This window comes from Juglans microcarpa x Juglans regia, chromosome 2S, assembly GCF_004785595.1.
Source record: "Juglans microcarpa x Juglans regia isolate MS1-56 chromosome 2S, Jm3101_v1.0, whole genome shotgun sequence".
NCBI classification, from domain to species: domain Eukaryota; kingdom Viridiplantae; phylum Streptophyta; class Magnoliopsida; order Fagales; family Juglandaceae; genus Juglans; species Juglans microcarpa x Juglans regia.
In genome coordinates, this window is record NC_054597.1 from 12,557,237 (window position 1) to 12,575,210 (window position 17,974).

The 17,974-nt window shown below is 33.5% G+C and overlaps 1 protein-coding gene and 1 long non-coding RNA gene across 2 annotated transcripts; one reads left to right on the top strand and one right to left on the bottom strand.

The window, feature by feature from the left end:
• The first annotated feature begins 9,682 nt into the window (after nt 1-9,682).
• LOC121251607 lies at nt 9,683-14,543 on the top strand. The gene is made up of 3 exons (XR_005938065.1): nt 9,683-9,715; nt 12,273-12,341; nt 14,218-14,543. It is a non-coding gene; the product is annotated as an uncharacterized LOC121251607 (long non-coding RNA).
• Nucleotides 14,544-15,482: 939 nt separating this feature from the next.
• LOC121251556 lies at nt 15,483-16,350 on the bottom strand. The gene has a single exon (XM_041150831.1). It carries the CDS (start codon nt 16,246-16,248, stop codon nt 15,670-15,672), a length of 579 nt encoding a protein of 192 aa, XP_041006765.1. The 5' UTR covers nt 16,249-16,350; the 3' UTR covers nt 15,483-15,669.
• Nucleotides 16,351-17,974: the final 1,624 nt, after the last annotated feature.

The window sequence follows — 17,974 nt, forward strand, 5'->3', positions numbered from 1 at the left end:
GTTCTATGAAGTTTCCTAGCTACTATGATATCCCTACAAGCAACAATTGCCATATATATGGCATTAAACTGGAGACTTAGCCCCCGGTTTGGATACTTTGAATATTTCATAATATCTGTGAATAGTAGTGAAATAGTTTGAGTTAAGATGTTTTATTAGATTTTAGAAAATGAGATAGAAAAAATTGAATAAAAATATTATAAAATTAGAAAATTTTTTAAATTATATAATTTTTTAATATTAACTTTTTTTGAAATTTGAAAGAGTATATTATTTTTTGTGTTTTGTCTAGGAGTTTAAGAAATTTCTAATGATAATTATATGAAAAAATTGAAGATTTAAAATTGAAAAGTATTTTGTATTTGAGTAATGTTTGGAAATAAAATATCTAAAAATATGTGAGAATACTTGAGAATAATTTAGCATCCAAACCAGCTCTTGCTGCTTTAAATTAGTCGGGTTGATGTTGCCTCATTATAATGTTATATAAATCGATCGAGAAGTTTCCTAGTTCTAGAATATCCCTAAGTAGGAATATTTGGATATATAAATATATATATATATATATATATATATCTAAGAGTTTCTGTCCAATCTCAAAAGTTTAGAATGAGAAGTGAGCCTTACATATTTATATATAATTACTCGATTGAGCATTATTAAAGATTCAATAGATACCATATGTTTAATTTTATCTTTCTCTCACTTATATATATTGATCATTAATACTCTAAACTAGCATCCAAATTTTTCATAAAAATGACATGATTAATTAATAGGAGATCATCATGTACTGCTTGGAAGTGGGCAGGATTAATGTTCATTCGATCGATGCATTATTTGAGTGCCAATCATTAGAATCCGAACAGAATACAAAAAGCTGGATTTAAGTTCCTATATATATAATTAATTGTAGCCGAAAGAAATTATAAAATATATACAAACTAATAACAATAAGAACAATAAAAGAAAAGCATATTTATGGGTTTAAATTTAAAGGGTTTCAAAATAAGAGACCCCTTCGATCGATCCATGTGCACTAGCATGCATTAATATATTAGGAAAATGATTTAATGGTTAGCGATCAGCGCAGAACATAACAATATAATAGGCCATTTTAGCACAAGAAAATCTTAAAAATTCTAAATTAAGAAAAAATCCAAATTAAAATAGAAAATAAGAATTTTAAAAAAAAAAAAAAAAGAAAAAGGAAAGAAAAAGTAGTAACTACTTATTTATAGTCATTGATCGATGCTGCATGCAGTAGTACCTGATGAGGGTCCAAAGGCCGAGTTAATGCAAGCCAACCTGCAAATTAACAACATGCATCAGGCCGATGCATGGAGAGCTATTGGCATGGTCAATTTGCTGCCACCCGGCCTTAGCTAGCTAGCGGCTGAAGGGGTCGCGCGCCCGTGATCCACCCCACCCCATACATGCCACTTTTTTTTATTATTTAAAATTATATATCTCGATATAAGTTTTGTTTTAAAACTTTTACGTTAAGTTTTTTCTTATATTTGATCTTACAAAGTCTTAAAGTTAATGCCAAATGATTTTTATTTTTTTTAGTTTTTAGTTTATTTTTTAAAAAAGGGTTTTTTTTTTCTATTTTTTGTTGACTTTTTAATTTTATTTCTTAGAGGTTAGTTTTTTATTTTTTTAATATTCCTTTATGTGCTTTTTTTTAATTTGCAAGTCTTTTATTTCTTTTTTTCATATTTGTATTCTATTGCTAATATTTTCAAGTCTTATTTTCTTAGCTTCTATTGTTTATTCTTGTTTTTTTTTTTCTTTTAGTTTTTTTTTTTTTTTTCATTTTAAGCTTTTAAAGTGCATGCTAATTTTATACTTTTAGGTTTTAATTAGTTTCTTCTCTACTAGTGCGGCATGTTGAAAACGCATTTGGTAACACCTGTATGTTTTTAACACGTACGTTACTTAAGTCATTAGTCATAAAATGTAAAATAAGCAACATATAATATATAATCGATTCTCATAAAAACAAATTATAATGGATGGTGGACATGAGAAAGATCTATATTATATATGATGCACGTACATTAAGTATTAACGCATTTGTCAAATAGAAAATTCTATACACCATACCACCATTCTATTTTCATCTTATTATACAAGATGTAGTACATTTATCAACATTGGATGATAATTTGTTCGATAATTTTTTATCATTAAATGGTGATAAATATGTTATATCTTACATAGTAAAATGAAAATGAGATTATGGTGTAGTGTTATAGCATTTCTCCTGTCAAATTCTTACTGAACAAAGGACGAGTACTTTCAAGTTTGACCAAATAATAGTAATATATTTATAACTTTGAAGACAATTATGCAAAATTAAAAGATTTAAATTAAGTGAACTTCATCATTTTTTATGGAGCTAGCAATAATATTGCAATGATAGTTGTAAAAGAGTTATAAGTGTATTGTTTTCTTCATCTAAAAAATCAACATGGAATGATCCTAGAATAATTGCAGAGAGAAATGCTACTATATCCCCTAATTTACACCACTCATCAATTTGTCCCTTGATGTGGCACCAAAATGTGTTTGCCAAGTGGCTTACTAAAAAAATTAAAAACACAAATACAAGAGGGTAAATGAAATCTAAGATTTTAGTCTTCATCTTTTTTTTTTCGAGCGTCATTTTGTTTTTAATATATATATTTTAAATTTTTTTAATAAGCCACATAACAGTACTACATTGTGGTACCACGTGAAGCGGACAAGTTGAGTAATTGTATAAATTACGGACATAGTATAATTAAGCATTACTCAATTGCAACTAACAGTATAAACATTTTCTATAAGAGCGGCCAATACATATGATGTACAAGCATTATGTCATATGAATTGGCCGCTCTTATAATCATACATTATGTCATATGAGGGACATGATAATAATACATTATGTCGACATAATGTATGATTATCTAATCCCAGGTATTATTCTAGTACTTAGGACCGATATTTATAGACACAAATATATATACTTGGTATTCATGTGAGCTAGTGGCTTTAAATCAATTGCCAACTTAGGTTAGGTCGCCAATCACGTATATATATAGTTAACAATTAAAGATCAACTATATATTAAAATTAATGTGATTTAAATTTTGGAGTGGTAGATCAAAGGATTATATATATCCCACTAGTACTCAACTTGAAACATACTAGTAGGTCTCTTGATGATCTTTCAACATATATATGAAAAGACTTGTCATCATACATAAATTGTGAGGATGATGTAACAAAGGCCCTAGCGATGAAGACTATATAAGTACTATTAATTAATTATTCTCGGAGTAGTATGGATACTTGGTACTCTCAATCTGTCATAAGATATCATGTCAATTAAAATTAATATTTACATAAATAATTTTAATTATATGACATACAATGATATGATGAGAGTATCATATCATCCATACTCCGAAAGTACTTAATAATTTTCTGGTGATGAATGGGATCGAAGTAAATATCACACTTTAATATTTATACATGTTTACAAAAAGGATAATTGACTATATGCTATCATTTTTTTAGAGAAGAAAACTAATTGTATATTTATCGAAAAAATACCCAAGAATAATTCATTGGCAAACACGAAGGAACTTCGTGAATATATATATATATATATATATATATATATATATATATATATATATATAAAAGGAGGAGGAGGAAAGAACTAGTCAGAGAATGTTTATGAGAAATGTTCTAATGAAATTTAACAAAGAATAATAATAGAAAAGGGTATTTTAAAGCATGCATGCATCAAATGCTCTACAAATTAATCAGCAAGGAATAAAATAGGGTATTCTTAATTATTCAGATCTTCAAAATTTATTTGTCTTGATTGGATTGTCTAATTCAGACAGAGATAGAGACCAATATAGACTATAATATTTAACGCATTGTTTATGTCAGATTTTCAGGTAGAATCAATTTCAAATGAGTATTTCATATTACGATCTATCAATCATATTTCCACTAATTACTATCATTCCACTTGCTCAAAAAATATTCTAAAGATGATTTCTGTGAAGGGAGAGGATGGATCTGTTGAGATATTCTAATTCATCGTATATATATAGTTCCAATTAATTTATATTTGTTTTTTTTTAACGCTACATAATTATTAATATATTTCAACCTAGTTTGAAATCTATATCTAAGTAAGTATGTTGAACGAGTAATATTATTATATACCACACTCTTATTTTATTTTTATCTCACTAAGTAAGATGTGACATATTTATTACTGATAAAAATTATCTAATAAATCATCATCAAATTGTGATAAATAGACCATATTTTATGTAATGAAATGAAAGTAAAATAGTATTGTAGTATATACATACGAATATACAGTGAGATCAGAAAGACAAGTGCGCTAAACAATATACAGTGAGTCTGTTTTCATAAAAAATAAAAATAAAAAAAAAAATCCTTAAACATGAAAATATTTGAGTCGCTTGACTTTAAAGGGTAAGATGATAGAAGGCGTAGAAATCCCAACCTTTTTCTTGAAATAAAGAATCGAATTGAAAGAAGCAAACCGTTGGTGCCTCCAACAGGCAACCTATGCTTTATACAATTGTGTCACAAATTTTCAATTCCACGCTCATAGGTCATAGGTGGGTGGCGAAATGCAATGGTTTAGACCGGCGGTTATTGATGAACGTGATCTCTACCGCAATTGTATTTTTCTATTTCTTTTATCTGCATAATATGTCAAATATATATTTTTTAAAACAATTGCACTTTCTTAAATAATATGTCAAATATATTTATATTTTAAATATTTGTAAATTTTCTTTTTTTAATTATCTTTGTAGAACAAATACTACGTACTACTTTTATATATACATGCATGTATATAAATAGATATATACACACATTATATATGTGTGTGAATAGAGTAATGGTATATGTACTTATAATTTTACTTACAATACTCATTTGAAAAATTCAACTTTCATAATTTTTAACATATCAATAACTTAGTTGAAATGTGAAGCTTTAAGTTTTTGTGTAATTTTTTCTTAATTAATGCAAATAGCATTTCTCGTTTATGTATATAATATATATATATATATATATAAATTTGGACACATGCGGCCATAAAGTTAGTCTGTGAATAATAGTATTTGAATATAAATAGATTGATATATGTGTCATTATGAAAAAAAAAAGATCAATTGTGACAGATTATATGCAATAAGAATGACTATTTACGACTAAAATAGATTTATTTTGGTAGAAAATAATCATTTTTATAAGAAATAATTAGTTACAATTAAATAATTTTTTTGTAATGTGTTTAAATTTATAAAATAACTGTTAAGATATATTTAATTTTTTTAAAAAAAATAATAAATTTTATTAATGATTGATTTGAAAAGAGAGAAAATGAGTTGAGTTAATTTCGACCGCCAAACACATCTAATTGATAAACCACGTGCAACCTGTTGAAGTAGGGATACAATTTGCTTTGACTTTAGAAACGAAACATGTTACTATATGGGCCATGACCAGAATTCCGAAAGATTGGTCGGGTTGTCAGTTAGGCCCCGTGATTGAAAGGAAATTGACAGTCATTAATTAAAAAGGGCAAGAATGACGATCACCACGACCAAGTTGCATGCGACAATAAATTATCACATGAATCTAATAATATTTGTTTTGACTAATTGGTACAATGTATGTGACTATTTCTATCTTTGTTTGCCGGCACACCTACAACCTCTCAAAACTAAATTTAACTAACAATTCTACGTAACGATAATATACAGAAGAAGAGCATAAAATCTTGTAACCAAATTCCTAGCTTGTACCTTTTTATTATATGTATGAGAGGGAGAATGAGCATGCACCAGATCATATTGGTCTATCTATTGAAACAATCTAATATTCCTTAGAATATTGTTGGTAGACTAACTCTCGTTTAATTTTAGAGTTGATCTCAATTCATCTCATCTCATCATTACAACTTTTTTAAATTCTCACACAAAATATAATAAAAAATTCAATTTTTTTCAAATTTTAAAACAATAATAATATTAAAAAATAATATTCTAATAATATTTTATTCAACTTTTATTTGAATTCATCTCATCAACCTCAACTAATTAATTATATAAATTCTCTCCTATTTTTTTTTCTTTGTCTTATGTTCAAAGAATTTTGGTTCTGTCCAAATATATAATAGCTTTTTATTATGATATTATATATAATTGGTATTTCGAGACCATTTGGGCTAAAGGGGACAAGAATACAAGAAATAAATAAGAGGAAGAAAGGAAGCACAAAATGTCGTCTGCATTCGCATACCAAACAATTAGAAGACGCATAGCGTTTACATATGCGTGTGTAGCTTAATACAATCAGGCCTAGCGTACATAGCGTTTACTTGTTGAGGCCAAATAATACAAGCTCATCTTAATGCCTCGCATGCATACGATTCAAATTGGAAAGGAATTTCATGCCCAATCAGGCCGGGCTCATGAAGAGAGAAGATAGCTGACAGTAGTGGCAGCACATTAATGAGGAAAAGAGAGGCTGGAATTCTGTCCCCTGCAAATCGAAGTGGCCAACCCTCTGACCACACTCTCTCTAGCTCTCTATAACTTCTTGCTTTCTTTGCTCTCCGTGAGAAATATTTCTTGCCTTTCCTTCCACCCTCGTAGGTACAAGAGCACCATTGTAATGGGCAGCTACAAAACACGCTTTAACAGTTGGCGACATTTATGTAATCCAATATTATTTGCATGTCAGCCACTATGCGCTCTCGTGTGACTCTCAATTAGAAGTCTACGTCGATAAGCATGGAAGGAAGAGTCACGAAAATGGAGGAACTCGTGAAATGATTGACCTCAAACGCGGAAACCCTCCGGCGAGAGAACAAAGTGTTGAAATCGAGAAACGCTGAGTTCAAGGAGGTGTCAGACCAAGCAGAACTGAGGGGACGGAAGACAAGGAACTTAAGCGTATGGGCGACGAACTGTGTAGTCTCATGGACAAATATGAGGAGATGGAGAAAAGGATATGAGGGTCATTCTCCATGGACCAGCTCTCGGCTACACAAACCTACCCTACAGCGCCAAAGTGATGTTCGTCCCACTCTCCCCAAAATTCAAAACCCCCCCTGATAGAGATGTATAATAGGTCACAAAGATCTAGCTGAGTATCTGGAGACGTTCAAGATTCACATAACACTACACGACTTCTTAGGGGAGATAGCAGGTCGGACTTTTCCTTTGACATTGAAAGGCAATGCCTGGGCATGGTTTAGAACTTCGATCGGGTACCATCCACAGCTTCGAAGAAATAGGTTGCCAATTCTTGATGCAGTTCATGGCCAACAAAAAAAGAAGACAGCCAACTACTTACCTCCTCACTGTCAAGTAGAGGGAGGAAAATAGCATAAAGGCTTACTTGTACCGCTTCAATAAGAAGCGGATGACCACATATTACCAAGATGAGAAGATCATCTTGGCGACACTTCTGGGTGGCGTATGGCCCTTAAGTCCCTCATGGTAGAAATCGTGCAAAAGATCTCTGTGACCCTGCAAAACATCATAGACAAGGCTGACGACTTCGTCAATGCCGATGACACCCTCCAAGCTCTAACTGCCTTGAGGTGCATGACCTCGAAGTCGGCCCCAAGCGACCCTAAACGGGACACTAGCACCAAAACCCATGAGAATTAGACTAGGGCGAGGAAACACCAGAGTAGGAAGAGGAGCGACGATGGCGCCTCTCGAGGAAGGGGCACGCAAGCATGCACGTATAGACGGGGGAAGAAGGATGCCCATGAGAGGATAGAGACTGCAACCGAAGGGCTCACGCGTACTATGCCTACCATGAGGAGGAGGGCCATCGGAATTAAGATTGCCAGCTCTTGAGAAAGAAAGTCATAGAGGAGATCCATGAGGACATTTGGGAAGAAGTCTAAGGGAAATGTATAGACGATCAAGCTCTCACCACCCATCGCCCCAAAGACAGGCAAGCAGAGACAGGCAGGAGCCGATACGAGAAGGTTGGCAAAGTGAGAGCCCAAGTAGGAGGAACTTTAGGAGAAGGGAGGAAAGCCACCGGAGCGGGACTGGAACAACGTCCCGCGAGGAGAAATCCACATCATCATCGAGAGACTCACTAGTGGGGTTGCCTCCACATAGGGCAGGAAGGTTTACACCCGAAGAAAAAGGTACGAAGAGGTCTTCAATGTTGGGAGGCCGCCCAAGCAAGCCCGAACTCAAAAGACCCTTACTGTTTCTTTTTACAAGGTTGACTGCAAGGGAGTCATCTATCTGGATGACAACACCCTTGTGGTAACGATGTTGGTGGCCAACTACACAACTAGAATGATACTAGAAGAAAACAGTAGTTTGGCCAACATCCTTTTCTGAGAGGCATTCTCCAGAATGGGAATCAGTCAAGACAGGCTGTAGCCATCCCCCACGCCGCTAAGGGGATTCTCTAGTGAGAGGGTGTAGCCACTGGGGTCCATAACACTCCCCATCATTGTCAAAACAAGTAGACTCACGGCGATCACCATGGCGGACTTCCTCGTAGTCAAGGATCACTCTTCATACAACGCCATAGTTGGGCGACTGATGTGAAACAACTTGAAGCTAGTGAACTCAACCTACTACTTGAAGATGAAATTTCCAACAGAGGATGGAAGAGGAGTGATGCGCGGCGAGCAAGTGGTGGTAAGAGAATACTATGTGTAAGAGTTACAAGGCAAGGAACACAATAAGCCCAAGCCCGGTTAGTGGAGGGAAAGAAAGCCAACCACTTGCTCCCCAAAGGTGCCCCAGGTCGATTGTGCCGAAGTCCCACAAGCCAAAAGCCGTGGCATTAAGATGAGGGCGCAAGTCCCTTTTTCCTCTATTATTTTGCACTCATTGACTCCCAATGTAAAGAATCGATGAGGAAAATAATAAGAAGTAATATTTCCATATGTCAGCATGTATGAGTGCATCACCTCGGTGATCAATCGCCACCCAGCATGGTGGATTTCAGATTCTGCCTTATTACTTAGGTTGATGCTCTGCGCTTGAGTTTGGGCGACTATATATTTCTCCTTTTAATCTTTTCTTTAATTTTTTTCAAACATGAATCACTACAAGAAAATCAATCATTTCTAACGTTTTTAAGATCTCTGCAAATACTCCTTATTTGGGACGATTTCCATGTCGCCACTGAATTCCAACGCGAAGTTGAAATTTGAAGAGGGAGAATTCACTGTTTGCTTTTTACGGTGACTTTTAACCTATTTCAGCGATTTTTGTCGTCGCAATAGGTAATTTTAGCTGTAGCGGCATTTGCTTTCCGTCGAATAGGATAAGATTTTTTACGACGAACATTATCATCGTAAAAAGCCATATTGTTGCCACAAAAGAGATGCCAACTTGATTACGGCCAATTATTGGTTATTTCCGACGAGAGAAAAGCGCCGGAAATAATGTGTTTTGGGCGCCTTATCCACCCTTCCTGATACTCCCCCCCTCCTCTCTATCTCTCTCGTTCTCGACTGCGATTGTCGCCGCCATCTCACCGCCTCGCCGACGCCAATGTGTTTGTATTTCATATTTTTGGTCTTCATCCATCTCTCTCCCGTCTTCACAAAGTGGTTTCCGATTGCCAATGCTGCCGGCTTCTCGCTACCTCGCCAACACCAGTGAGTTTCTCTTTCACTATTTTAGGCTTAATCGATCTATCTCTCTCTCTCTCTCTCTAACCGCCACTCGGTGACCCCCTTCTCTCTATATAAAATAACCATTTTCATTTTTCATTACTATGATTTGGTTGCATTAGGTCATGAGAAATGTTTTCCATTCACATAGCCCTAAGGAATTGAGCCCCTATGTGCCCCTAATTTCTTGCCTAATTTCAACCTAATTTCTATAGTTTTCGTTATAATTTTGTTTTACAGTGTTATATAGTGTCTGTAGTGACTTTATAATTTTGTGGGAATGAGATTTTCATTTTTAATTTATAGAAGGTGTTCACAATAATCGTACGTGTTTAGGCCTATACCAATTGCTTTTCTTTATAGGCTCACATTTGATTTCTACTTGACCATATGTGAGTGTGTCTTGATCTAGATGTGTATAAGTAAGCATATGAACAGTAGATTATTCTATCTGTGAGTAGTGGGGATGCTATAAGGATAGAAAATAAGGGATTTTTATATTCTGTTGTTAATCATGCATAGGTCTCTCCCTTGTATATGTATTGTGTACATAGGCTATACCAATTGCTTTCTTCAAAAAAATTCTTGATTACTTTTAAAAGATTTTTTAATCTAATTATAGTAAAGCTCATTTTATCTGTTTAAACTTGGCTATCACTTATGGTGTTTCCACTATTTAAGTAACTTCAATCTCACAGTGAGAGAAGGAAGACTTTGGTCTGAATAATTGTGTCAGGTTTTGGCTACTGACTTTACCATTTACCGGTTTAATAGGTTTTCTGTTGGTAGCCATATTCTGTGAAAATGAAAATGATAATGTCGTCCTCCATCCTGCAGTTCTCTTGATAATGTTCAATAAAGCAGCCCTTTCTTCTTACAATTTCCCGTGTGCAAATATCATCACACTTTTTCAGATAGTTCATATGCTAAAATCGTCTTATTGACCATGCTTTATATCCTTGAGTTGTAACTATTAAGTTGCTTGTGCTAACAATATTCTATGAACTTATCACTTATTTTAAATTATGATTTTAGTTCAATTCAAATTTGATGATCCTTTTCATTTTTTTTAAACTAAAAAACTTCAATCTCACAGTGAGAGAAGCATTCCCCTTCCGTTGTTGCTGGTATGCAACCTTTGGTATTCTTAGTTTTTCACAATGATCATGTCATTAATATGAGTGTGCATGCAAGCTAAGTATCAAAGAGAAAAGGGTTCAGGTATTATTTTAATATTTTGACTTTTATAATAACGAGACTTCCTATCAAATAAATGAATGTCTCAAATTTATTTACGTAATTGGAAAAAAACTTTTTTGTAGGCTTAATCTAACTAGTTCAAGCTAACAAGATTTTAATCTCTGTAAATGCTCATTTCAAATATTGAGAGTCATCCTAAAGTTTTCTAAGTTATACATAGATTATAGCATTGATATCTATTATGTGATAATGTTAAATAATGTCATAATCAGTTCTAGACTCTTGATCCTCATTAAAAAACTAAAAAGATGAGATGTTATTACAGGTAAAAAGAAGCTACATAATATTCTTAATCAGAAGAGTGTCTTTACACAGATCAAGTTAAAATAAGGACAGTGAAACAGATAAGTAGCAATAATACAATTGTACCAGAGGGTAATTTTTTTAACGTGTTTTCAAAGAAGCAGAAAGGCCAAAGACTTTGGTTGAATAATGTGAGCATTGAGCTAAGATTTTGAGTTTAGGCATCAATTTTTGGCTAGCCTTTGGCCTGAGCTGCAAGAGGCAGAAACTCATGATTTTGAAGGTCAAGCCTAACCTCACTAGTCTTGGCTCTCCTGACAGTGAGTGTGGAGTTGAAATCAGTCCGTTATCTTTTTTCATATTTGCATTAGCCATCAATTAGAGTTCTTGATTTGGCTATGACACCATTGACCAAAGGTGGATATGGTGCTGGATAAGAATGTAGGAATCCATTGAAAGTTTTTTAGTAGTAGTTCTTTTACATGCCATAGACGCATAATATCATTAATATTAGATTTCTGGATTTCTTCAGTTACCTTGTAAGTATATTTGATATATGTTGGATGTTAAATTTATTTTGTGTGGAGCACATTTGACTAATTATTGTGATTATGATCATCATTGCAGGGCTGATTCTTTTGGTATTTCATTCGTTTTTCTTTTCTTAACCTGCTTTTTAACTTTATTTTTTTTTTTTTGTTGAATGTGCTTTTATATTGTGTCAATCTTGGAAAAGTTTTATGGTAAGAAAAATGAATTAATTCTATCTCTATTACCTATATAAAAAAAAAAAAAAAAGGAATTAATTCTACAAAAATAGGCATAAGTCACACTTGCTTACAAGTAACAGCCATATGAAACAAAATTGCAAAATACAAATTCTAATCATTTTAATATGTATGACAAGAAAACTATGTAATTCATGGCAAACATCTGTACAGCAATATATCTAGCTTTGATAGACCGTATTGGTAATGTACTCATTCTTATATCTTCTTATGTCTCCGGTATTGTACGGTCAAGAGTTCCTTTTTATTAGTTCAGTGTATCCTTGATCTTTCAGGTAAGTCCAGTGGCCTGAATACCTTTGGTTTTATGTGGTGCAATGGTAAGATAAGGGTTCTAAGAAACTTTCATGGCCTTTAGTTCATTTGTCGTGAAAGAATTATTTTTTGAGTGTTGTGAAAGAAATTATTTGGACTCGCCCGTGCTCAGTATGAAAATCTAGCTATTTCTGTAGGAATCATATGTGTACCAATTTGCTGTTCTTGACCATCAATCAGAGGAGAACTAGAAGTGGCACTAAACCTCCCTCATATATTCTCCCCTGGCATTCAGGTGCATGTTATATCACAGAAAGCATGTTATCCTTAGATGTTTTCAGGTGCATTATCAACAACAATGCATGGTTTTAGTTCCCTCATTCCTGTTTTATGGTAGTTCTGTGATGCATATGGTTTGAATGGATTATCAATTAGCTATCTTACCTATTGATCTAATACTCAGTCCTCTGCTATAAAGATCCAAATCTGGTATATCTGAGTGAGATTTGTAATTTTATTGATGATAAATTCATAGGGAGCACTTATAATATGAAACTGGAGTAGGAGTTCTTGGATCAGTATTATTTATCAATAATTCAACTTTTGATTATTGGTGGTATTTATGTATCTCATTTGCTTTCTTCCAGAATTCATCATTTACTGTGGGGCTAGAAGTCTCACCCTTCCATTTCTGTTTCTCTCATTTGTGATAAAAAAAAAAAAAATGTTGCACTTGAACTGTAAACCTCCCATCCTTTGTGAAATTCCATATCTGGTTTTCTTCAACCCCCATCTTACATATTAAGTTGTTGCATATTTATTTAGCTTGTTAAATATGAAAAATTGAATTCAATCAGTGCCACAATTTTAGTTGTAGTATTCATCAATTATAAGCTCACAGACTTTTGAATATATATGTTGAGAATCTTAACCAAGACTTTTGAATATATATGTTGAGAATCTTAACTAAGGATATGAACTCAGTAAGAAGTGATGATGGATTGGGTTATCTTTCTTGATGGAAGGAAATAACGCTTAGAAACTTATAAAACAAAAGTTCTGTCATGTCTATATAAAAGTTTTTTGTTTCTCCATCAGTTACAACAAATGTGCAAACTTAGATAGGCTGAAAACTTCTATCTAATGCTCTCTATGTTCAAAAACTGTGGTGGTTTACAATCAAGAAATAATTGGTTCTACGAAATTAAGTATCAATGATTGTCAAAGATTAAGTATTCTAATGATGGCTGTTTTTCTTAGTTAATTTTCTCCCAAATCTTGTATTAGTCATGGTATCAGAGCAAATTAAGATCCTGTATTGCAGGATTTCCATTGAAGCAAACCTTCCTTCTATACAGAATATGCACTATAGCCACATGATACAATTTGAAAATGTCTTTTCTGGTTGTTAATAACAAAAATCTGATATTGGAACATATAGTCTTGAGAAAGTCTATTGGGAAATGAGATTGAACTACCTTGGGTCCTCGACCAGAGAGGCCTATTGAGATATATGAATTTGAAAGGTATCATTTTCTTGTCTGCTGGATTTAGTAGGCAGTGAACTACCTTGGGTCCTCGACCAGAGAAGCCGCCTATTGAGAAGTCCATTGGAACATGATTGAGAAATGAGAACCACAAAATAAGTTAAAGGAAAAAGTAACTTTTCATTTCAACATAATCAGTCTATGGTTTTCCATAGCTTCTTTTTGACATGCTTAGTCATCAGATCTTAAGAATATGATTTCTGAACGCTGATGCAGTCACAAGTGGATTGGAAACTGGTTTGAGAATTTCTTTAGCCAGGAGCTCATGCTAATGTTTTTAACAAGGAAAAATTAAGGAATACAAAGTGGACTGATTAGAGATTTGTATGATTAATAAAGAAAACCAAGGTGACTAAAGTGGAAGTTAAGCTGCAAATATCTCTCTCTATTGCAGGTGGATCCAAACAAAGGAGTTGCGATGTATGAATCAGATGACATAATCAAGTATCTAGTTGGAAAATATGGTATGTTCAGTCATATTTACTTACTCCCAAATGGCCTATTTCAATTTTGGTTGTTTTCCATTGATAATCAGTATGTTGCACATTAACAAGAGGGGCATATATTACTCGTGTACAACACCATTTTATAGCATCTATTTTGTTCAAGTACAAACCTTTTTTTTTTTTTTTTTTTAATTTGTAGAAGAGTATATGTTATAGTGCAAATGCATGCATATGGACGCATTAAATACCTATGTGGCCTGCATTTGGAGGCAGATTTTTTTTTTCTTTAATTTTGTAAGGGCCGTTTCCAGCGATTAAAAATCGCCGAAAATATATTTTTAATACCATCGCTATTTACAGCGCTACAAAATTGCCAGAAATAATTATTTCCCGTGCATAAATATATCACCGAAAAAAGCCCCCGTGCGCGTCCCTTAAGCATGGTTTAACAGACTTTTGCGGCGAATTTAGGGCTTTTTCGGCAAGAAATAATCGCCGGAAATAATGTTTTCCATCGATTACATCAACAACCGTATGGATCTTTGTGGTGTTTGTATTCACTAATTGCGGCGATTTTATTTCGCCGCAAATACATTTATATCCAGACAAAAATCGCTGGTAAAAAGATATAACAACCGGTTTTTGGTAACCAATGTGCAGCAATTATAGATTCGCTGCAAATAACTTTTGCAGTGTTTTTTAGAGTATTAGCGGCGAATGTGTAACGTTGAAAAAGACTAAATTCCTTGTAGTGAATGCAAGTGGTAGAAAATTCTGGATCGTTTCAAACCCAAATTGGAGTTTTAAAATTAGACTCATTAATACGAATAGTATATAATAGTGGATCCAAATTACTTATAAACCCAAATTATCAATCCCATTCATGATCATATGAATAAGAACCGTAGACGTCTTCATATTTTATAAGGATGAGCAAAAACAGCAATATTGCCATTAATTACAGAGCTTTAAGAAAGAGGATACAGTAGGTATAAATTAATTATTCTTTTATAGATAGGAAATAAAAGAAAAATTTTACTCATCATCCTTACACTAGACACCACACATGATTTTTTATCTTTTTATTTTTTTTCCTTTAACAAGTATGTGGTATAGGAATGGTAAGTATATATAAGTAATCAATTAGTTTAGCAGAAATAAAAAATAAAAAATAAAAGGTGTAGTGTGTGAAATGATAAGTAACAAAGCTCGGAAACAAGAACATCATCTCGTTTGATTAACACAAACCAAATAAAACTACAACACGTCCAGAATTAACTTTGGAATTAAAAAACTTTCAGTTCATAAAACTTAGAGAAAAAAAAAACGTGAACAACCAAATCAACTTGTTTCTAATATTATATGAATATAAAAACCAAATGAATGCATACCAACAATAATTATAACTTGAGCTTGGTATGGCATATGGATTCAACACTCTGAGTAGGAATAAAAATAGATATATTACACCTATTATAAACCGTAGCATGCTTCTTGAAGATCTTGAGCAAATTCATTCTCCCTGGCAAAGTAGCTGTGGAAGTCAAATTCAAACTCCCTGCTCCGACATCAGCAAGAAAATGGCGATTCTTTAGCAGCTTTCCAGGCATGATACTCACAGAAGTGGTCATGTTAAGCTTATCTCGTGCTGGCACGTATCGTTCCTCGACTGGTGTTTCCCCAACCACGTCCCCATGATAATGGACATAGGCAGTAGAATTTCTGTATTTGAAGCTTCCGTAGTTCGGATTCTCAATGGTAATAACAGTAGCCAACGTGACATTCACTTTCACATTCCTCATCGACATTGACAAATCAATGTTTTGGAGGCCTTCAACGTGTAGAGTGATTTTGGGGTCTTTAGGTTTGAAGATGGTGAACGACAAGGTTAAAAGAACAACAGCAATGATAACCAAGAGAATTGCAGCCACACAACAGCATGATTTGAGACATCCACGAGATGTTTTTCCAGCAGCCATCTTGATTCTCCAGGCAGCCTGAACTCTGAAATTAATGATTTTGGGACCCCAGGAGAAAGTTTAGAAGATGGTGGAAAAATATGCTGGCCATATAAGGAGATAATTAGGTGGAGAAGGAAACGTGGACGTTACATATAGAGATGTCATTAAATGCAATTGATTCGTAATTCCTTGTAAGGGGGGCAACTGATCATGTTGGCATTTAGGGAGATTACGTTGGATATTAACTGTGTTTATATATATATATATATATATATATATATATATATATATATATATGAGATCACTTGACCTACGAAACATGTAACTACTGAAGGAGACTGATCAACACTCACTTCGAAAAAGAAACCTAACCAGAACGAAAATGAAGTAATTAATACCCAAGTCGATGACAAATACTTTCATCTTTATTGACCTGCAGTCTTATTCGTATGTATTGACCTGCAGTAGTTGGGCAGTGAGATGATAATGAAAATTTTGTAAATAATAGTAAGATAGTTTGTGAAAAATAGTGAGACAGTTTGAGTTGAGTATATTTTAGATTTTGGAAAAAGAGAAAAAAAAAATTGAAAAAAAAAATTATAAAGTTAAAATATTATTAGAATATAATTTTATAATATTATTTTTTTCTGGAGATTTGAAAAAGTTGAATTACTTTTATTTTTTATTTGAAAGTTGGAAAAAGTTGTAATAATTAGTTTAAAAATTTTATATTTAAATTATATTTGTAAAGAAGATGGGATGAGATGAGAATTTTAGAATGAGCTCTATTTCCAAGCAAGCTAGTCTATGACAAATTAAGATCCATCCTTTTTCAACTTGTTTTTCCTTTTTGGCCTATAATGCGAGTAATTATTAAGTAGTCGAGTACGAATGCGTGGTACTTCCACCAACCTATCATAAGATGTCATGTCACTAAAAATGAGTATTTACATACTCAATTTTAATTTCACGGTGCAATCCACACCATCCGTATTTCAAGACTAACTAATTGAATCATGGCCGATAATAATGGAACATGGATAGAAGCAGTTACACTATATATGTCACGGTGTTTAATTAGTATGTGCTCCAAATGCCTCCAATGTAAATGAGATGCAAGTTGAACATAAGTAACAAGTTTTAAGGGCTGGTACGGGCCCTTTTAACGGGTGGAGGCTGAAATTGGGGCTACCATTGTATAGGGACTAAGCCCAGCCCAAGATCTAAATGAGCAAACAGAGGAGTTGATGAATGTCATTATGCTATTTATAAGTTAATGTCTAAACACTTCACTTGCAAAGGCCTTATCCATAAGGTTAACAGTAAGTCTTTCTCTCGTGCATGAGGCGAAAGTTTTCTCTCCTTCTTACCAAGCGAAGGTTTGAGTCGGGTGGTTGTAACGCGATCTTTCTCTAAGGAGATTAGAGTGTTTGATTCTTTCTCTACCCGTGGGGCTTGTTTAAAACCATACAAAACTTTTTGTAATTTACAAATATGGCTTGGGTACTGTGGATGAAGAAAACCAGGTGGCTGAGACATATATACTTCTTCTGATAAATTCCCATGTAGGAAAGCATTTTGAATATCAATTTGATGAATAGGCCAACCAGCTGAGATGGCTAAGGAAAGAACAGTGCGTATTGTTGTAGGCTTGACAACAGGGCTAAATGTTTCACCAAAATCAATACCTGCTTGTTGATGATAGCCTTTCGCAACAAGACATGCTTTATAGAGTTTGATAGTA

Coding starts and splice junctions, on each gene's coding strand:
- LOC121251556 (XM_041150831.1), bottom strand. CDS start 16,248: ATGGCTGCTGGAAAAACATCTCGTGGATGTCTCAAATCATGCTGTTGT.